Here is a 23862-nt window from a genome sequence, read left to right as displayed (position 1 = left end):
GCTGGCCCGAATGACGCACTGCAACACCCATGTCCATCTGGATTTCATACAGGCGTTGGCCATGCTGTTGTAAGATGCGGCCAGGACTCCATTTTGGCTGTCTACCATATCCCTGTACCCATACAAGGTCGCCGGTGGTGAACCGGCAAGCGAAGGCACCCACGGCCATGAGGTGGGAGGCCACAGAAGATGAAGTAGCGTGCAGGGCTGTTGGCCATGTAAGAGCTCAGCTGGGCTGTGGTCGCCCATGGGGGTGAAACATTAAGAAGCCAGAAATTGGATAAGTGCATCATCAGCAGCAGAAGAAGTCAGGAGTTTCCTCATCTGAGCCTTAAATGTGCAGACCAGTCTTTCAGCTACACCGTTTGACTGTGGATGGAACGGAGGGACCGTGACATGCATGACGCTGTGACGGGCACAAAAATCCGCAAAATCGGAAGAGGTAAATTGCAGAATATTCTCAGTAACAAGAGTAGAGGGAAAGCCTTCCAAAGAGAAAATCTGAGCTAGAGCATTCATGGTTTCAGCGGTGGTAGACGACGTGCAACGGACAATGAAAGGAAAGCTAGAGTACGCGTCAATAACAAGAAGCCAATAAGCACCTAAAAAAGGTCCCGCAAAGTCAGCATGAATACGCTCCCAGGGCTTCTCAGGCGAAGGCCACGGTGACAAAGATGACTTTGAGGCGGTGGCCTGTGATGCACAACGGCCGCAGGCAGCGACCATGCATGCGATTTCAGAGTCGATGCTGGGCCAGTACACATGACGGCGCAACAGAGATTTTGTGTGAGAGACACCCCAGGTAAAGGAGGCGCAATACCGAAGCCCACAAAGACGCAGGTACCACAACACGCGGTGAAGCATTGTCGGTGGAAAGGAGGATAACACCATCCCTAGCCGTGAGGCGGTAACGCAAAGTGTAGTAGTTCCGCAATGGATCAAAAGTCTTAGCAGACAGATGATCTGGCCAACCCTTCTGAATACAGCGTAAAACCCGGGAGAGGGTAGGGTCAGGAACCGTAGCAGCCGCCAGCCGGTCCCCGGTGATGGGGAACCCGTCCACAACCCGCTGCTCGGCAACATCCAGGTGGAAACACAAACGTTCGTCCCTATCAAATGCCAGATCAGGACCCATGGGAAGGCGAGACAGTGCATCAGCATTCGCATGTTTAACCGTCAGCCGGAAATGAATCTCATAATTGAAACGAGACAAGTAAAGAGCCCAACGCTGGAGGCAGTGTGCAGCCTTGTCGGGAAATGACGTTGATGAATGAAAGAAGGAAACAAGTGGTTTGTGATCCATAACAAGATGAAATTCGGATCCATAGAGAAAAACACCAAACTTATGAAGAGCATAAATAATGGCCAAAGCTTCTTTTTCAATTTGAGAATACTTTTGTTGGGCATCCGTGAGCGTTTTGGAGGCATAAGCAATGGGTTGTTCAGAACCGTCAGAAAAACGGTGCACAAGGACTGCACCAATCCCGTATTGAGAGGCGTCCATGGCAAGAACAAGATGTTGGCCAGGTCGATAAGTAGCCAGGCACAGGGTCTGTTTCAGCATAGTCTTCAATTACTGGAAAGCCGCATCGCATGATGCGGACCAGTGAAAAGGCATGTTTTTATGCAACAGGTGACGCAACGGCTGAGCCACCGAAGCAGCAGATGGTAAAAACCTGTGATAGTATGCTATTTTCCCCAAGAAGGCCTGCAGTTCCTTAACAGATGTAGGGCAAGGAAGGGCATCGATCGCAGCGACAGTTTGCTGAAGCGGACGAATACCATCCTGAGAGAGTTGAAACACCAAGTACGTGATAGATGCCTGAACAAATTTTGTTTTCTGAAGATTACACTTAAGACCGGCTGTCTGTAAGACATGAAAAAGTGTGCGGAGATTTTGAAGATGTTCTTCAGTGGTGGAGCCAGTGACAAAAATGTCGTCCATGTAATTTATACACCCAGGGACAGGGAGCAATAATTGTTCCAAGAATCGCTGAAAGAGAGCAGGGGCACTGGCAACCCCAAATAGCACTTGTTGGTATGGATAGAGGCCGAAAGGCGTGTTAAGGACCAGAATCTGCTGGGAAGCAGCGTCGAGAGGAAGTTGATGATAAGCTTCTGACAGGTTAAGTTTAGAAAAATACTGGCCTCCAGCCAGTTTAGTGAACAATTCTTCAGGTCAAGGCATAGGGTAAGTGTCGATAAGGCATTGAGCATTTACAGTGGCTTTGAAATCGCCACAGAGACGAATATCACCATTTGGCTTAGCAATGACAACAACAGGAGAGGACCACTCACTGGAAGTGACAGGAAGCAAGACTCCGGAAGCAGTGAGACGATCCAGCTCCCGTTTGATCTGATCACGAAGGGCCACAGGAATGGGCCGAGCCCAAAAAAAACTTAGGCCGAGTAGTGGGTTTGAGCATGATATGAGCTTCACAGTCGTTTGCACGGCCTAACCCAGGAGAAAAAAAAGGGACGAAAATGTCGTCGACAAGGAATCCAATTGAGCATAAGGAATAGCATCAGAGACGATATTGACAGACTCACCTATGGAGAACCCAAAAACGCGAAAGGCATCGAAACCAAAAAGATTCTCCCCATTACTATGGTTGACCACAAATATGGGAACAGCGCAAATGACAGATTTGTAAGATACCTCAGCATCAAATTGTCCTAAGAGAGAAATCTTCTGTTTATTGTAAGTCTGTAATTGCCTAGTGACAGATGACAGGATTGGAAAACCCAACTGAAGATACGTCTGAGAATTGATGATAGTGGCCGCACAACTACTATCCACCTGCATGCGAACATCTCGACCAAGTATTTGAACAGTGAGGAATTGACAGACAACACACAATCAGAATCAGGACCATGTTCATGAAAATCAAGTATGCGTTCGGATTTGCAAACGGATGACACGTGACCTCTTTTCTTGCAGTTGAGACACACGGTCCAACATTGTGAACAATCCTCTCGTGAATGTTTCGTAAAACACCACGGACATGAAGGAAGTTGCCGTGGGTTTTGCTGCAGTTTCTTAGAGGGTTGTTTGCGGTTAGGCCGAGGCTGCGCTTGGGAGCGTACTGTGGCCATGTCGGCCGGCGGGGACACACCACACGCTTCGTCAACAGCACACAGAGGTTGTATTTCCCCGACGTGACATCATGCCTCTATTTGCGCTCCAGCGGCACGAGAAATTTCAAAAGACTGAGCGATGGATAGGACGTCAACTGAAGGGCACGTTGTTTCACAGAGGAAGACTGCACAGTAGTTCCTTCACTAGATTGTCGCACAGATGACAAAATGGTAGATATCGAAATAGACGACAGAGGGATAGAGAAACAATTAAAATCGCTCAAAAGAGGAAAGGCCGCTGGATCTGATGGGATACCAGTTCGATTTTACACAGAGTATGCGAAGGAACTTGCCCCCCTTCTTGCAGCGGTGTACCGTAGGTCTCTAAAGAGCGTAGCGTTCCATAGGATTGGAAAGGGGCACACGTCATCTCCGTTTTCAAGAAGGGACGTCGAACAGATGTGCAGAACTATAGACCTATATCTCTAACGTGGATCAGTTGTAGAATTTTGGAACACGTATTATGTTCGAGTATAATGACTTTTCTGGAGACTAGAAATCTACTCTGTAGGAATCAGTATGGGTTTCGGAAAATACGGTCATGTGAAACTCAGCACGCGCTATTCGTCCACGAGACTCAGAGGTCCATAGACACGGGTTCACAGGTAGATGCCGTGTTTCTTGACTTCCGCAAGGCGTTCAATACAGTTCCCCACAGTCGTTTAATGAACAAAGTAAGAGCATATGGACTATCAGACCAATTGTGTGATTGGATTGAAGAGTTCCTAGATAACAGAACGCAGCACGTCATTCTCAATGGAGAGAAGTCTTCCGAAGTAAGAGTGATTTCAGGTGTGCCGCAGGGGAGTGTCGTACGACCGTTGCTATTCACAATATACATAAATGACCTTCTGGATGACATCGGAAGTTCACTGAGGCTTTTTGTGGATGATGCTGTGGTATATCGAGAGGTTGTAACAATGGAAAATTGCACTGAAATGCAGGTGGATCTGCAGCGAATTGACGCATGGTGCAGGGAACGGCAATTGAATCTCAATGTAGACAAGTGTAATGTGCTGTGAATACACAGAAAGAAAGATCCCTTATCATTTAGCTACGATATAGCAGGTCAGCAACTGGAAGCAGTTAATGCCACAAATTATCTGGGAGTACGCGTTAGGAGTGATTTAAAATGGAATGATCATATAAAGTTGATCGTCAGTAAAGCAGAAGCCAGACTGAGATTCATTGGAAGAATCCCAAGGAAATGCAATCCGAAAACAAAGGAAGTAGGTTACAGTACGCTTGTTCGCCCGCTGCTTGAATACTGCTCAGCAGTGTGGGATCTGTACCAGATAGGGTTGATAGAAGAGAGAGAGAATATCCAACAGAGAGCAGCGCGCTTCGTTACAGGATCATTTAGTAATCGCGAAAGCGTTACGGAGATGATAGATAAACTCCAGTGGAAGACTCTGCAGGAGAGATGCTCAGTAGCTTGGTACGGGCTTTTGTTGAAGTTTCGAGAACATACCTTCACCGAAGAGTCAAGCAGTATATTGCTCCCTCCTACGTATATCTCACGAAGAGACCATGTGGATAAAATCAGATAGATTAGAGCCCACACAGAGGCATACCGACAATCCTCCTTTCCACGAACAATACGAGACTGGAATAGAAGGGAGAACCCTCCGCCACACACCGTCGGGTGGCTTGCGGAGTATGGATGTAGATGTAGATGTAGACATTGCCTAACTTCTTTGTTGGGCGCCGATCAGATAATAGCATCCCATACCATGGAATCGGCGTAGGATTCTCTGTGAACTTCAGTAACAAATTGACACTTTCTACTGAGGCCGTGAAGTTCAGCAGCCCAAGCGCAATAGGATTGATTCGGTTGTTTTTGACAATGATAAAAGGCAACACGAGAGGCTACCACATGCATATGCTTTTGAAAATAGATGGACAGAAGTGAGCACATTTCAGCAAAGGACAAAGATGCAGGATCTTTCAAAGGAGCCAATTGCAACAACAACTGATACATTTGATGTGAAATCCATGAAAGGAACAGAGACTTACATCAGTAATTACATGTTTGGTCATCCGCGACATGAAATGCCAAGAAGTGCTGTCGAAGACGTTTTTTGTAATCAGACCAGTCTTCCGCCGTCTCGTCATAAGGAGGAAAAGGAGGGTAGAGACAACGACGAGAGATGCCCCGCATTTGATGCCGCGACGAAATCACGAATCGCATTTGTGAGAAGCGTTTGCTGTTCTATGAGACCTTGCAACTGCTAGTATTTTCAGTTACTGAACAGAGTCACAGTTATTAAACTTTTAGAATGATCACTCTTATCTAGCACTGTTACCTAAGCATTACAGATTTCAAACATTTTGTTGTTCAGTGATTTTGTAGAACTGACAAAATGTCATAACAGTGGTAAACAACAAATGAGGCATTCTTTCAAATTTCAAATGAAAAATTATATGATTCTGAACAAAACAAATGACTTTGCATTACTGCAGTCATGCATAATGAAGATGATGGCGAAACATTCAGAAAGTATACTCTACTTAGACAAACAGACATGCTGAAGATTTATCTAAGAAATTCCTTTACATTGAGTCCTTTGTACCTGAAAATAGGAGCTCAAATGACCCCCATCCAGAAGCATTCTAAAACCAGCTTCATGTTGAGCTAACTGTCCATACAGATGCGGTGGCACATATACATCAGCAACACGTTGTTTCACATTGCTGATCCGCCGGACATAACGCCCATCTTCTCCTCTTTTATGTAAGGTAAGAGAATCGTGCAGTTCGCCCTCAATGACACCAACATACCTGTTCATAAAGAGTATTAGACATTTTCTCCCTTAATGCACCATTCTACCCTACAAAAAATTCAATTTACACTGGATTAGCTTAGTTGAGTTGAGTCAGTAACATTTTTTGCACATCTTTTGTATAGAATTTCATAATTATATGGAAAAGTACATTTACAGACTATTAATATAAATTTTCTTAAAACATGATCACATGCAGCTGATCAAGTGTACTATGTATGAGGAAACAGAACTACAATACAGAATGGGTACTTACCTTCAGCAGGCAAAATTCTCAGTACTGCTGATAAAGACACAAAAGTATAAGAAACTGTCTTATCTTTCAGAACTACTAGTTCCTTTATCAGAAGGGAAAGAGGGATAGGTTTGAGAAGGTTGAAAGGAAGGGCAGACCACTCAGACCACAGAAATAGAGATGCCCATCTGCTGAAAGCAAGACAAAGATGAAGGGGGAGTTGTCAGAGATACCAAGAGGTCAACGATAGTATATTGGTAAGCACTGTGTCAGTTTCAGTCCAGAGATGATGAGAACAGACTGAGAAGGAAATATGAATTAAGGGGAAGAGAAATGAAATAAACACGATGGAAAAAAAGTAAAATATATTAAAAATACATAACTTCCAATCAAGTACATACTTTATTCTTTTTGCTCTCATTTGTTTGTAAATAAAAAGTATTTTGTAGATAGGATGAGCAACCCAGAATAAGAAATAGAAGAAGGAGAACCATACAATATCCATTCAAGATATCCACCCCACGTAACTGTGAAGTACCCATAATGTAATCAGCCTGACGGATAGCTTTAAGGCAAACAAGTGCTGATGGACTGCTCACCAAACTGGGCCATGATCTCTAATCATTTTCACTGAAACACTTTACAAGTCAAACAAAAACAGAAAGACTGTTACATGACTATTTTGACTCAGGAACTCATGGCTCTGCATGCACATGGGCAGCATGTTGGTGCCACAATACCAAACTTAGAAGGCTGAAGGAATCAAAAATACGAGGCCAGGGTACACAGGACACCACTTTTGGATATACTGATAGGTTAATGGAGATGGAGAAAGTGTTAGATAACATCAAATGGGTTACAGCAGTGTTGTCAGAAAAAATGAAAGAAGTGCCAAATAGAATTGAAATTGAGCCAAGTGTTTCATGAAAGAGAAGCAGGGTAGGAAGGAAATACCTCAGCAGGATTTAATGTCAACAAGAAAATAAAGAAGCATTACAGATATTGAATGAATATCAACAAGAATAGCAAGACTTTGTTTATTAAACAAACAAAACATATTCCACAGAAATCAGCAGTAGAAATGTGTTCACATTATGATGAGAGCATAGAAGGCCTCTGCAAAGAGTTACATAAACTGATAAAGGACAGAAAATCCAACTGTAACATATCACTTCCTGCCCACACCCATGTCCTCATCCTGCTTGTTACTGTGGATGCCAGGGCCACAGTCTAGTAGCTGGAGGAGGACACTTTAGTTTCACTTGAAGATGATGGAGCAGGCTTTTCCTAAATGGATTGTGTGGTCTGAGCTTACTAGATGGCTGCAGGGTGAGTAATTTTCCCATGATTGCCAGTGGTTTCCAGCTCCTGGTGTAAATAAACTTCTGGAGATTCTGGCAGGAAGCGGCACCTTCTAAGAGACTTTCTAGTAATGAGGATAGGAAATAGTCAATGGAGATTCTTGAATTCTTATCCTGATGACTGACTGACTGAAAGGGGTAAATGCTAAATCATGAAACCAGAAGTCTACTGACAGCCATCATGGGGTAGAGGTGCCCCGTAGAGGGGAGCTGATGATTTAATGTTTAACTGAAGTCAGCAGTTAGTGATCCTTCGAAGACTGATGAAGTTACTTTTCAAATATGGAAAGACTACAAGAACTAGTGGTGTGTTCCCACATGCAGGCATGTAATTCTGTTTAGTCCTTTTCTGGATTTTCTAGGTGAGTGTTGTCTTTTAGTGAGCATGAAATGCCCAGTAGTGAGATTCATCTTACAATTGAGCATGGAGCCATAAGCTGGAGGTAGTGTTTACTGAACAAAGTGAAGTTGGTGAGGTTAAACTGACACAAATAAATTCCATTTGTGTCCACGGAAATTTGAGAGCGCGTGTTTTACATGTCTTTCGATCTACTGATTTTGAAATGTATTCTTGTTTTTTTGTTTTGGAGAATATTGCAGAAGTTGCTATGAGCCAGTTGGAGGGTGTGTATGAACTACTAGTGGTGTGCATATTCCAGTTCAGTGGTTAGATCTCAGGATCATAGGTACAGTTGACAGCTCTGCACCAAGCAAGAAGGGCGAGTTTTTTTTTTCTCTTGTAGATGTATTTTTGTTTATGTTTTGCGTAGTAAACTAGAGAATCTCATTTAACCGTCCTCTTTTCTTTCCAGCAATTTAAGTTGAGTGCATTCCTTCATTATTTAGTTCATATTTCCAGAACACAGTGTTAATTTAAGTTGTTTGGATTCAGGAATTTACAATAGTAATTTGTTTACATACAGTTACTTTTATACCAACTTTTGCAACTGTGTTTCCTTCTTTATTGGTAATGTAACTGACTTATTCTTTCTAAAGTATTATTTCCAGGGTATGGTGTGATGGGTGCTTCAGTTTTTTCCACAGGGGTGACTATAGTGGCATAAGAACTTGGGAAATAAATTAAGTTCTTGAGTGGTTTCATAGGATATGTAGTAGATACAGGGAGATAGAAGAAGAGGAGGGAAAAACTGCTGCCCTTCAGGCTGAATCAGACACGGCTACAAAAGATCTGGACATGTTTAGGAGGGAGAAAGGTAAAGAGAGGTGGGAAGTGATAACAGAAGAAACAGGTTTAGAATTTAAGCTGACAGCTTCATGGTGAATGTGAAAAATAAGTATAACCTGTTGCTTCAGTTAGAAATCAATGAGCCTCTGGCAGATGTAGATGTAGACAGGGCACAACAAACTTTCAGTAGTAAATTGAAAATTAAGAATGTAGGGAAATCAGTATGAAGAAAGAAAGTTTTATTATTAAGTAGTTCTCATGCTAGATGGGTAGGATCTGATTCCCAGGTCACCAATTCTTTTTAAACTTAGAGCTGGTTTGAGGCAGGTGACAGAGGATTCAGACTCATTCTATAAAAACTTCGCCAAGGAAGACACCATGTTCATAACCACACAGCAGCACAGACAGAGACCCTAAAATGATTTCATCTGCATTGGAACATACCAGTTTTTAGTTCATATTTGTATATTTGTTCTGGGGGGGGGGGGGCAAACTTGCTATGCTGAAAAAGAAGGATCCCTCACATAAGGGGTTTATGGCTTTAGCTGAGACATTTCATTCCAGGGAGGATCCCAAGCATTAGGGGTTTAAGACTTCAGCTCAGATATTTCATCCCACAGATTTGACTTTAAATAATAGTGGCAAAAAAACACAAATTCAGAACTTATATGTTTTTCAAGTGTAATGCCATGCAAAGTACAGTGGCTATGATAATTTCAAGAAACTTGTAGAAAAACTTTTAAAAGAAAACAACGTTGACGTAATGTATTTTATGACTGTAATTCAGACTGAGCTCGGGCATGAAGTGTTTGCCAAATATTGATCAGGTTTACTGCAGACACCAACAAAAAATGTTGACAGTGAGTCAATTTATCCCATTACAGTACTGTTACAGATAGGAAGTGTAGTCTTAAAGAATGCAGTGTTGAAATATACACACTACTTTCTTTTGAGCATTAAAAAATATACGTTAAAAAGAATCAGTTGCAAAATATCAGTTTTATTTCTTTCCTCAGATTGCTGAAACAGAAGTAGTCAATGAAGTCACTACAGTATGTCACATACACCATTGACAAGTATAAATCATATATTACATATGGCCAAAAATTGAGGCTACATTTTAATGCAGCTGGTTATTAACATTCCATAAACTATTCATCATTTTCATGGTTGCAGTGAAGAGTGATTTGAAATAAATGTTTTATTTTTGATAAGGCTTCAGCAACAAACTGTCATGAGAAATGAACTGAGTGTTGGGTGTCTCAGGGAAGTGTGAGAGTGGAGCTCATGTTGAGATCATGCATATACACTCCTGGAAATTGAAATAAGAACACCGTGAATTCATTGTCCCAGGAAGGAGAAACTTTATTGACACATTCCTGGGGTCAGATACATCACATGATCACACTGACAGAACCACAGGCACATAGACACAGGCAACAGAGCATGCACAATGTCGGCACTAGTACAGTGTATATCCACCTTTCGCAGCAATGCAGGCTGCTATTCACCCATGGAGACGATCGTAGAGATGCTGGATGTAGTCCTGTGGAATGGCTTGCCATGCCATTTCCACCTGGCGCCTCAGTTGGACCAGCGTTCGTGCTGGACGTGCAGACCGCGTGAGACGACGCTTCATCCAGTCCCAAACATGCTCAATGGGGGACAGATCCGGAGATCTTGCTGGCCAGGGTAGTTGACTTACACCTTCTAGAGCACGTTGGGTGCACGGGATACATGCGGACGTGCATTGTCCTGTTGGAACAGCAAGTTCCCTTGCCAGTCTAGGAATGGTAGAACGATGGGTTCGATGACGGTTTGGATGTACCGTGCACTATTCAGTGTCCCCTCGACGATCACCAGTGGTGTACGGCCAGTGTAGGAGATCGCTCCCCACACCATGATGCCGGGTGTTGGCCCTGTGTGCCTCGGTCGTATGCAGTCCTGATTGTGGCGCTCACCTGCACGGCGCCAAACACGCATACGACCATCATTGGCACCAAGGCAGAAGCGACTCTCATCGCTGAAGACGACACGTCTCCATTCGTCCCTCCATTCACGCCTGTCGCGACACCACTGGAGGCGGGCTGCACGATGTTGGGGCGTGAGCGGAAGACGGCCTAACGGTGTGCGAGACCGTAGCCCAGCTTCATGGAGACGGTTGCGAATGGTCCTCGCCGATACCCCAGGAGCAACAGTGTCCCTAATTTGCTGGGAAGTGGCGGTGCGGTCCCCTACGGCACTGCGTAGGATCCTACGGTCTTGGTGTGCATCCGTGCGTCGCTGCGGTCCGGTCCCAGGTCGACGGGCACGTGCACCTTCCGCCGACCACTGGCGACAACATCGATGTACTGTGGAGACCTCACGCCCCACGTGTTGAGCAATTCGGCGGTACGTCCACCCGGCCTCCCGCATGCCCACTATACGCCCTCGCTCAAAGTCCGTCAACTGCACATACGGTTCACGTCCACGCTGTCGCGGCATGCTACCAGTGTTAAAGACTGCGATGGAGCTCCGTATGCCACGGCAAACTGGCTGACACTGACGGCGGCGGTGCACAAATGCTGCACAGCTAGCGCCATTCGACGGCCAACACCGCGGTTCCTGGTGTGTCCGCTGTGCCGTGCGTGTGATCATTGCTTGTACAGCCCTCTCGCAGTGTCCGGAGCAAGTATGGTAGGTCTGACACACCGGTGTCAATGTGTTCTTTTTTCCATTTCCAGGAGTGTATATATCTTACCACATAATAATGGTGAGCCTAAGCACTTTCTCATACACTGCCGTTCACTATGAAAAAAGGTAATCTGAGAAGATTGTTGAGAAACTGAGGAAAGCCAATGAGTATCAAAACTTTCTACAGTGAATTGTTGATGACACAAAACGTAAGTGCCACATTGCAATGCACACAGGGAGATACGAGTCCATGAGATACATATGTGTCATCAGAAGTATAGTAATAGTGCCTGCAGCATTTGTCAACTATGATTAATGATTACCAAAAAGCAATGTGCTGTTTGAAACCATTAGCAAAGAAGACTAACATCTGATTATAATATCTGGTTACGGAATATTCCGTTACTCTGAAGTGGTGTGATAATTTTTGAAGGTTGTCACACATTTGTGTAAACATATTTTCAAGTAACAATTGCCTCAGGTTATTACAATGGTATACTGATTAAAGAAGACAAGGAGAAAGGGCAGCAACCAACAAATAAAGGTCATACCTGTATCCCTGGATTAAAGAATCAGCTGCCCATTTGAGAAAAGCGATTTAGGGAAACCATAAAATACTAAATCAATTGCGCCAGATAAGAATTTGAACATTATTCCTTTGAAACAGGTCTATTAAGTATGCCATAAAAAATATGTAATATCATGTGAATCTAATCTTAACATTCTTGAAACCTGTCTCAACAAGGGAGACAGTGGAAATATTGTGAAAAAGAATCATGTAGTGCAGGACATCCACAAGAGTAGCTACCAGGGTTAATACTATTAGTGCTATGTCGCTCCAGAATAAATAACAAGAAGGCCTGCATAGTACAAATAAAGGTGTAACTGTTAACACCCTAATATACATCACCAGTCTAAATTAAAAAAAAGATAAACAAAGGATTTTAATTCATGTTCTTAAGAGAACTACGAATTGTCATTGGTACAAATGTAATCGAAACTCACCTGTAATTGTAGCTAGTAAACCAATGATGAAGATGGTTGGAAACCACATTGTCATCTTGGAATAAGCTAAATCCAGCTGGTGTAGAGAAGAAACGAATAAATAAGAGAAGCCCTCTGTCTCCCAAATGCAGCAATGAAGGCCGATGAGAAATAAGTGCCTCTAAATACACCTGGAGACAAGAAGAGAAAATGTATCTGTAATAAAACAATTACTAGCTACAAATAATATTATTTTATAGCCCAATTATTAGTTGCGTACAAACACATCATCATGACTTAACAACAAATAAAATAATCTGATAACATATGGGGAAAATGAAACCTACATCATAATCAGAAAGTAAATCACTGAAAACATAACTCTCACAGGAATCATGAACAGAAATAAAAGTCAGCACAAAAAATAAAAAGTACATTATGGGGACATAGTGAGCTATTAATAATCTTTGTTAATGTTCATATACTTAGAAGCTGTTATGAATACAAGTGTTAACATAAAAGTCATCTCTAAAACTGGCAATGTGTCAGAAAGTGATCAAGTAGATTCTAATGAGAATGTTCAGCAGTAAAATGTGTGTCAAAATATGTTCTTTTTGGGATGTTTGCCCAATACCATACACCTAACACAAACTAGCAGAAATATTAAATTAGTTCAATTTGAGAAGAAATAATGAAGTCATGGATGTAGGTTTTTGAAAAAAATATTGCTTGGAGTTCACGTCTCTTGCGGTACTTCCATAAAAACATTGCACTTTTGAAAGTGCCTACCCAATATAGTAAGACGATTTATATGAAATAGAGAACGTGGAAAGAAATGGAAGGGATGGATGGAATTTCGTGATTTCCTGCAGCACAGCGCACTGTGGTAATGCAATGTCGAAAGGTGAAAATTTGTACCAGACCAAGACTCGAACCCAGATTTACTGCTTCTCATGAACAGTTGCCTTAACCACTTCAGCCATCCGGGTTCCTGTCTGACTCGAATTTCTAACTTAGTGCACATTGCAATGCAGCATCCCTCGTCCAGTAACACTTAACTCACAAATTATTAGTTCCTGTACGAGTTCAGATGATATTAGTGCATCAGCAAATGAAACAAACGCCAAGGAGCTGTGACGCTATTACACCACTTAAATACGTAGTATGAGAATTATTGGTGATTATTGCTTTCAACTGCATAACAATATGACATGTAATATGGCCAACAAAAAATTAAATGTACTCTGTCAAAATGTGGTATAAACTAAAATGTCACAACAGTTTGGTGTGTCACCCAGTCAGTCCAAAAGACCATGCTGCATAAATAGATGGAGCAAGGTGTCCGAGACAAAATGGTAGGTACACTATGTGATCAAAAGTATTTGGACACCTGGCTGAAAATGATTTACAAGTTCGTGGTGCCCTTCATCAGTAATGCTGGAATTCAATACGGTGTTGGCCCATCCTTAGCCTTGATGACAGCTTCCACTCTTGCAGGCATACATTCAATCAGGTGCTGGAAGATTTCTTGGCAAATGGCAGTCCACTTTTCGCAACATTCTGCACTGAGGAGAGGTATCGATGTCGGTCGGTGAGGCCTGGCACGAAGTTGGCATTCCAAAACATCCCAAAGGTGTTCTATATGATTCAGGTCAGGACTCTGTGCAGGCCAGTCCATTATAGGGATGTTATTGTCATGTAACCATTCCACCATATGCCGTGCATTATTAACAGGTTGTCGATCGTGTTGAAAGATGCAATCGCCATCCCCCAATTGCTCTTCCACAATAGGAAGCAAGAAGGTGCTTAAAACATCAATGTAGGCCCTGTGCTGTGATAGTGCCATGCAAAACAACAAGGGGTGCAAGCCCCCTCCATGAAAAACATGATCACAGCATAACACCACTGCCTCAAAATTTTACTGTTGGCACTACACACTCTGGCAGATGACACTCATTAGGCATTCGCCATACCCACACCCTGCCATCGGATCACCACATTGTGTGTTGTGATTCGTCACTCAACACAGTGTTTTTCCACTGTTCAATTGTCCAAAGTTTACGCTCCTTACCCCAAGCGGGGCATCATTTGGCATTTACCAGTGTGATGTGTGGCTTATGAGCAGCCACTCAACCATGAAATCCAAGTTTTCTCACCTCCCGACTAACTGTCATAGTACTTGCAGTGGATCCTAATGCAGTTTGGAATTCCTCTGTGATGGTCTGGATAGATGTCTGCCTATTATACATTACGACCCTCTTCAACTGTCAGCGATCTCTGTCAGTCAACAGACTAGGTCGGCCTGTAAGCTTTTGTGCTGTACATGTCCCTTCACGTTTCCACTTCACCAGCACATCGGAAACAGTGGACTTAGGGATGTTTAGGAGAGTGGAAATCTCACGTACAGACATATGACACAAGTGACACTAATCACCAGACCATGTTCGAAGTCCATGAGTTCCGCGAAGCACCCCATTCTGCTCTCTCATGATGTCTAATGACTGCTGAGGTCACTGATATGGAGTACCTGGCAGTAGGTGGCAGCACAATGCACCTAATATGAAAACCGTATGTTTTTTGGGGTGTCCGGATACTTTTGACCACATAGTGTAGGTAGGTAGGTTGGTGCTTGGGGGCAGGTTAAGTGACTAAACAGTGAGGTCATAAATCCATCAGTCAAGAGATCGTTCATCTGGGGTTTGTGACATCAGGCAGATTTTGTACATGAATGTAAATATGTAAAATTTTATAATGTCTTGTATTTTGCTAAGTACTACATCTTGAATGTGAAAAATGGCCTTCCAAGCAATACAGATTTCAGAGACGGGAAATAATTTAAAGAGAATTAAAAGTATATAGGTCAGGCCAGTATGCAGGTCAGAGAGCAGATGAGGGCTACCACAATGTTCATCTGTGGTGAGAGAAACTTCACCCACATCCAAACCCCTCTCCCCTCCCCTCCAAACCAATTAAGGGCTCAGCCCACCCTATCCATAGTTTTATAGTGGCCAGTGTAAATGGCAGTAGCACTTTGATAATTCTGTAAAACAGGGGAACAGATGCCAAAGAGTCATGAGGCTGGCTGAAAATCTAGCTCTTTGAAATAAATCAGTCCTAATTCATTGACGGGTTGGTTGGAGGACTAAACAGTGCGACTATCACGCCGTCAGCCAAGAGACAGTTCACCTGTAGTTAGTGATAGCAGTCAGAAATTTGATCGAGCTATGAAAGTATGTAGCAGTGGTAAAATAGAGGCCTTGAAAGCAATATGGATGCTAGAGATGAGAACTAATTTAAGGAGAAGTAAAAGTATATGGATCAGGACAGCACATAGATCACAGTGAATGAGGGGTTTCCCAGGGCCCATTGGTTGCAAGAGATACCCCACCCATAACTGGTTGCCCTGCCAACACAATTAAGCACCGAGACAGTAATAGACAAAAGAATGTCTTCTAGCCAGGAGTTTCCTCATAGTAAAAGAGAGAAGCCTAAAAATGTAATGGATATTAGTTGAACTGACAACAATAAAAGAATGTGAAAGAAATAACAGGTCAGTAGGAGGGTGGGGCCATGTAAATGTCCCCTGGATCTCTGCAAGTGACAGGGGCCATCCCTCCCACAACTGTCCCACCCACGATCTGCTATAGTCAAAGTATTAATGAGGTCAGTAACACCCAATGCTAAGTGGAGTGCAACCCCCAAAATGAAACATATGACGCAACAAAAGTAAGGGGCCACCTGCATCTAAAAGCAGTAAAAATGGAGAAAAGAGAGATGACCAAGGCAGCTGGCACAGGAGCTGGGTCAGTGGTCATCCAGACCCAGCATGTGACAGGATAAGCCCCAACTGAAACCAAACTGCCCATTACGAAAATAGTTTAAAATGTTGTATCTGAGAACAAGATCCACTTTCATGGAGAAAATAAAGACCAGGTTCAACAATCCGTGAGTGATCCACCAATAGTAGAGGCAAATAATCGAGAAGAATATGCTAAGCAAGGAGAGATAGCAGGAGGGTTCATTCCGCCAGGATATCGGCTACTGTCTGTAACACCCCACAACCACCACGTGAGGTAGTTTACCACCTAAAAGAAAATTATTGGTTGCAGTAGTATGACTGATGTGGAGGCAACAGCAGTGGATTTCTACCAGAAGGAATGGTCCTAATTCATGTTTCAGGTACTAGGGAGAGCAACAGATGGGAGGAGTGGGCAATGCGGGTAAACACAGGAAGAACATTCTATGGATTTGAGAGGCCAGACACAAGGTGCATTCCAACTGGTAATCCTACCCAAGGGAGAGTTTCAAGGGGTTGATGCCAACTGTATAAAAAAAGGATTTGATACATTGGATGATTAGGAAATTGTTGTATGGTGATTGTGTAAGTGGGCAAGAGTTGGTACTGTTGGAATCGGAGAGGTAAGATCCTTGCTTTGGCAAGGAGATGCTACAGAACCAGTTCAGGTGATACGAGATGCCAGTCTTTCTCCACAATGATGTAATGTGTCCAATTTCAAAGCCAAAGCTGCCACTGAGGCATAAACATAGCAAATACAGCCCAGTTGTGAGAAAAGGGCACAGTAAAAATGGAGTAGAGTAGTGTAATACTCACCCCAAGAGGTGTGTGAAAGGAAGCAGAGAACACTCAAATTTTACATGCAGCTAGTCTTTAGTTGATGAATATGGGGCAGCCATATCAGCTTTTCATTCTTGGAAGAGTCCCAAAAATTTGGACTATGCAACAATGCCCATGTGCTGGGCATTCAAGTAGAGTTCTGGATCAGGATGAAACATGGTAAAATGACAGAAAAGCTTGACTTGCATTTTCACAGGAGGGAACTGGAAGCCATGTGAAAGGGTCGAAATGGAGGCCCTTTGAATGGCTCTTTGGAGAGGGCATTCAGCCAAGATTACAGACTGCAAGCTATACCATTTGCAAAACTCGACGACACACAGTGCGAGTGCACCATTGGTCTCAGAGAGGTAACTGCCCCATTAATGGTGATGAGGAAGAGTGTATCAAACAGCATGGAGCCCTGAGGGACACCATTCTCCTGGACCTGCGGGGAGCTGAGCGATGTACCAACACTTACCTGAAACAATCAGTAGATTAAAAACTAATAACAAAAATCTTTTGAGTGTCTCACAAGCCCCAGTCAAGGTAGGTAAGTAAAATATGATGGTGCACAGCAATGTTTTATGCCTTATATGGGTAAAAAAAGATTGCAATGAGATGTTTGCATTTAAAAAAATGGAAATCACATTTACAGGGGGACAAAAAGCTCCAGGATTCGAAAACCTGGCATAATCGTCAGGTTTCCATCTTTCCAATCAGTTTATGGAGCATGTTGGTGAAGCGAATCGGTCAGTAGTTGTCACTGGATGTTGGGTTTTTGCCTGGTTTAAGGAGTGGGATGATGATATCACAGCACTGAAAAGGGAAAACACCTTCCAGCTAAATAAGTCTTAAGGCTTAGACTAGATGGTTTCTGAGTATCACAAATGTTGTATCATAACATTATGAACTGAATCAGAGAGTGAGGCCATTCATGTGATGAGTCAAAAGCCTGAAGCATTACTGATCAATGAAAGGTTTATTATATACTTCACATGGTGGAAGGGTAAAGGATAGGGTGTATCTCCCAATTGTTTTTTACGTGTTCTACAGGTAGCCACTAAAAAGAGGAAGCTGACACTGTTGCAAAGGGGTCACAAGGGGTTCAGTAAGAAACAAAGCATCGGGAGAAATACTGCCAGAAGGAGGAGACCCGAACAGTTACTGATCTTTGGCAGCCCAGTAGATTACAAAACGTAGCCCACACATGGAATGAAGAGGCATACATTCCAAAGAAGGAGACATACTGTTCCCAACATTCCTTCATACTGTGTTTAATTAGATAGTAAGCTTTTGCAGAGAGCCATTTAAAAGTGATGAGGGTCGTCTGTGAACAATGTCACCAAGACTGGGGTAAAGTGATCGTAACGTTGATAGCCAAAAAGACGCCATGAGTGGCAGCAAAGTGGGTAAGAGTAATGTCAGTGATGGGAGACAGATCAAGATCGAAAAGAAACTGGTCAATCAGAAGGCTCCTACCAGACAACATGCTACTTCCCCATATGGGGTGGTGCACAGTGAAATCCCCAAGTAAGAGTAAAGGAGGTTTGGATTGAAGTGGTCATTTCAAGGTAAGTAAGTGCCCTGTCTGGGGGTAAATAAACATCACAAATGGTGATTGCTGGGGTCATTCGCACCTGCACTGTTACTGCTTCCACTACAGCACAGAGAGGAATCCACTCACTGATTATATCTGTGCAAACCAATGAACAGACCCTTCCAGATGCTCTCTCAGGTCCAGTAAGGTTTTAACAGAGTGCACCGTAACCTCAAAGAGTTGAAGAACAGTCATCAGTGAAATGTGTTTCTTTGAGAGGAACACGTGATTTAGTTCTAGAAGATGACAGCAACTTTCACTGCAGTTCCATTAGATTACAATGTTAAGGGCATCATGGTTAGTCTTGAAGGTACCAAGGGGACACTGCAGGATCGATGTCTGCCACCACTAGTGATGGTGGAACAACATCAACAAACATAGGTCAGACAGGGTGGCAGGATCTGGTGCCTCCAGAGTCACTGGAGTAGCGCCCTCCTGTGATTTCTTCTTTTTCTCTTTCACTTCTTTAAATGATCAGAACTCTTACGAGGGCTCATCCACTGTGGCTGTGTGAACTGAAGAGTATCAGACAGTTCAGGGACCCACAGTCCACAGTTCCTTCAGCCACTGCCTGGTGTCAGGTTTTTGAAGTGTAGTTCTGGGACAGAGTTCCTGAAAGAGAGTCCTGTCATTGGTAGATTGGTAGACATAATCAAAGATATTCAGTTCCGAGATTTTGCATTCCTTAATTAAGGTATTGCACTATGGGGAACATGGAGGGCAGCTGATAGCTCACATTGTAAGCACTAGTGGCCAATCCCAGTCTCCACGAATCAGGTCGTATGTGCGCCGCAGAAGTCATATGTCCAAAACACTGACATTTAAAGTACCACATCAAGGGTGAGAACTACAGTTTCACATCACAGTGTTTAACCATAATTCTAACCTTCCCAGGAAGCAAATCCCCCTTAAAAGCAAGGATGAATGGTCCATTATCAACATTGTTGTCTGGCAGGCCTAGATGTACACAGCATAACAAATGGCCCCCTCATTTCTCCAACTGTTCACATAGTTCTTCATAAGTTTGCAGCATTAAATCCTGGTGACAAATTAAACCCTGATCATGTTTAAGCTCTTATGGAGTGTTATGGTAACAGGCATGTCACCCAGTTTTTTTACAAGAGAGTAGCACATGTGACTGGGTATTATTCCCCATTTTATTTAAGACTTAACCATTTTGTAATTTACAAAGGCGAGATATTTCTCCAGAGAGAAGGAAATTTCCATCTGTCCATGAGCAAACCAGCTTCATGGCTACAGGCTGTTAGCTTAGGTCTATTCACAACACACATCTGCCATGATGCTGCCCACTCTGAATGAGGGCTGTCCCTACGAGTGCTGCCCAGCCACAGCAAGGGCCACCTGGTTCAATAGCCATTGCTTGGAGTCCTGTTGCCCCAAATGGACAGGCAGCTACTTATTAGCATACACAAGGAGGTAACAGCCCAGGCATCAATAGTGCCTTCCTGCGTTGTAAGGGGCTACGACAAGGTACTTATTAGCATACACAAGGAGGTAATGGCTACCATGCTGAGTATTGTGCAAACTTTCCCGTATGACACACACCTTTCTTCAAAATTTTGATAAGATTGAGGACAAATCCAGATGCAATTTGAATCTGGGTGCACTCAGCATCTGTGATATGACTTGCAAATGATAGAGCACAGCAATGAGTCACCCTTTTTTGCAGGTTTTATTTGGCACAGTTCTTTCAAGATTGCCAGTAGTCTTGAAACGACTGTGACAGACACCTGGACAACAGGGGACTGACATGCATTGATACTATGAAATAACGCACTGATAATGGCTAGACACTAACCGAAATCTAGATTTGTCAAACAAAACCTGTGAAGAAGTATGACTAACTGCTGTGTTCTATCATTTGTAAGACTGAAAATAAGTTAAACCAAAATAGGTGGTTTAAAATATGGAAACAACACAGGGAAAATCCATACAAGCAAGCTACATTGTCAGAACGGAATTTGTCCAACAGACTAAGTCTGAGAAAAGATATAATCAGAGTGTAAGACTGCAGCACAGGAAAGGAAGATGTAGTGCAATGGCTTGGGGCTCCACATTCCCCACATACGTGCTTCCAAAAGAATTGTGAGCCCTCTGGGGCTGTGACACAAAGGATCAATACAACAATTATCTTCTGGGTTTCACTGATCACTGCTCATTGTTCAATCACACCTCTAGTCACCCATCCCGGTATCAGGAAGGGGTCTGCATAAGGACTGAGATGATGGCCTGCACAGGAATGGTGCACCCTTTCCCAGTGAGTACCCCACAATTTTTTTCGATTGTTACATCAGTTTATAAGTGTTCTAGATTTGAATAAACCCTAGTAACTAGCAAATAACATGTTCTTCCGATGGTTTTGTGGTAGGAGAAGAAAGTAATGACTGTTGTGGTCAATTACAGCCCTGCTTCCATTTGCTAAAGAGGTTTGAGAGCATCAAGGAATTTAGTGCATGTTAGGTTGTTATTTCTCAATAATCCTTCCTCTCTTCCAGCATCTTCAGGATCACATAACTGCAAATACTAAATATGTTGGTGTAATAAACCCTGAAGATAACAATGATGAAACAGCTAAGAGCTACCTCGTACCTTGACCTTATGTACACAGTGTGCCAAAGAAATAACGTTTTCCCCCAGGAATATTTTCAGGAAAGCGTCAAACAGGTTATCATTTGACCCACTAGACTGTGCTGAACACTCAGATGCTTCAATCATGTTGATAACTCAGCCACTGCATCCACAGCTGCCATTAAAGTAACATTGTGCAAGTAGTGACAGTCAAACAAGGCACCATGGATCAAAGAGCTGTGACAAAATTTTAATGCAAATTAGGAAAAACAGCATCAGAATTTTATGAAGACATGCAACATGTTTATGAGGATGAGTGCCTTAGTGGTGCACAAGTGCTCCACAGACTTTTTTATATTTCCAAAAATTAAATGAAATTTACAAGGGAAATGTTTCAGTGACACTGAGGACATCCAATGTGCTGTGACTGACAGACTGAAGGAAGTACACAGTCAGGACTTCCAGCATTTTTTCAACAACACAACTGATCAATGTAAACATTGTGTGGAGATGCAAGGGGATTGTTTAGAATCTATGTAACAAGGAAAGTGAAACAAAGTTCTTAGCTTGGATGTAAAGCTAGTTGTCTCATTACTAATTCGGCACTCTGTGTACACATTTTTAAAATTTTGGTGCTTACCAGAAAATTAAAACAAAAAATTTAAAACTAGATACTGAGTGCATTCTTTCCTGAACTTTGTTAATTCCAATCAATTTCAACAAAGTTTCTTGGACAAATTCCATAAGGATTCATAGCTTGAGGATGATTATTAAAAGTCTTTCAGGATGAGAAATTAGTAATGTGTGCACGTGTGAGGGGGAGGCAAGAAACTTACTTGTTACGTCATTAAAAGTTACCATGAAGTAATTCAGCATACAGGGTGGTTATAATTAAATTTTCACTACTTGAGAAGGCTCCCACGAAAAACAAGTGATCGTAGGACAACGAAACTTTGTGGAAACATTTGTAAGAACACGCAGAAGAGAAATAATGAATTAACTATTAAAGAAATACATTTTGATTTCCACATGTGAGGGTAACATTTATTAATAGTATACCATGTTTACATTCCAGGTTACAAACAATGCTCAATGTGACAATCATCTGCATCCACAACAGCCTGGAACTACACTAGAGATTCCATTTCACAATTGTTCACAGCACTTTTCGAACAGTGGACCATGGAATGTTCAGATGTCACAACACAGCTCGTGCACTGCTTGAAAACTGAACTCTGTCCAGCATTCTTAGCCATGGCAACAGTAACTTCTTCAATAACTAGTGGCGCAACTAGCCATTGGCCTCTCCCAGGAGCAATTCCCTAATCAACAGTTAATTTAAACTTCCAAATCATGTTATTCATCCCTAGTGCAGAAAGAGGACCTCTTCGTATACCTTTAAGGTGTTAATACTCGAAGTTAAGTCGCACAGTGCTCAGAGCCATTTGAACCATTTGTTAATACTCATCAAGAGCAGCAGCACTATTACTGTTGTTTTCATATAAAAGCTTTACAAATAAAGCCCCACTCACCTTGTATAGACCCATGTTGACTGTCTGCAACTGTAATGCCCACAGTTGGTTGCGTTTCAACACTACGTTGCTGTGCCAGTACCAGCCCCTAACAACATCTCATGAAATAACACTACTAACAACGCATATCCTGCAGCACATGGTCTGAAGATCATTCCTATAAAGTTGTGCATCCATATGGTAAATAGTTTTCTGTCTACACTGGCTCAAGTAGTGAAAGTTTAATTATAGCCACCCTGTATTTTCAATTGGAAAGCATGGTGGGTTGTAGGAATTTTTACTAAATGTACCACATTTGAAAGTTATTTCAATTGTCTGAGCATTGTGTGGTAGTGTGCAGACTTTCCAGTAGGTAGAATAATGGTGACTTGTCAAAACATACAATTTTCCTTCTCACAAATAGAAACACTCTCTCAAAACTGCTGAATGCTCTTTCTACTCAGAAGGCACGGGAGAGGGATGCAGGTGAGTGCTTGTGAAAGAAGTGGTTGACAATGAAGTGTTGCCATGTGTGCAGTAATTATGATATAGTTCTAAACTTCATTGATTCTGTCCAGAATTGGATCGTTGAAAAAATACATATGAAATGTCAACTACTCCACCATCAAATTTAATCTTTGTTGTGCATTGATGCATCGTGCACATTTCATTTAAACTTTGAGAATGAATTTAATACGAGAATATCCTAATTTGGAGAGTACATTTGGTTATGCAAATATTTAGTAATACTGGATTTTTATATGCAACATAATGAACAGGTGTAATAATTTATATAGGTTCTCATAATTATCTGAACGTAATTACAGTGTAACTGAAACAATCTATAGAAAAAAAAGAAAACAAAAAATCCTTTATTGTACCTGAAATGGAAAAATCAATAAACAATATACTTATACACAAGTTATAAAGGAAAGTAGATACCTCCTCTTCAGCAGCCTCCATGAGAACAGAAACTGCAGCAAGGCACACACTCCTAGATGTATCCTGTAACTGTGCGACAAGCATCTCTACACCCCACTTGTGAAAGTCAGTAACTTTAGCTCTCAGAAAAACAGTCATCATTTGAGTTGCATAGAGGCGAAGTGATTCTGATGTGCTTGTAAGAACTCTTCTCAAAATTGTCCTGAAATTGAAAAATAAAAATATTACAGAAGTTTTCATCAGCAAGA

General features: G+C 42.4%; 1 protein-coding gene across 1 annotated transcript in view; it reads right to left on the bottom strand.

The window, feature by feature from the left end:
• LOC124721523 (rapamycin-insensitive companion of mTOR) overlaps positions 1–23862 on the bottom strand; it is a 277266-nt gene that overhangs the window by 108155 nt on the left and 145249 nt on the right. The window contains exons 15-17 of the mRNA XM_047246541.1: positions 23615–23816; positions 12382–12551; positions 5712–5919 (exon numbers count right to left, since the gene is read on the bottom strand). Of these exons, the coding sequence (XP_047102497.1) occupies positions 5712–5919; positions 12382–12551; positions 23615–23816 (580 nt within the window). The remainder of the gene's footprint in view (positions 1–5711; positions 5920–12381; positions 12552–23614; positions 23817–23862) is intronic.

The sequence above is a fragment of the Schistocerca piceifrons genome, chromosome X (genome assembly GCF_021461385.2).
Source record: "Schistocerca piceifrons isolate TAMUIC-IGC-003096 chromosome X, iqSchPice1.1, whole genome shotgun sequence".
NCBI lineage: Eukaryota > Metazoa > Arthropoda > Insecta > Orthoptera > Acrididae > Schistocerca > Schistocerca piceifrons.
This window is presented reverse-complemented; position numbering and strand designations above follow the sequence as displayed.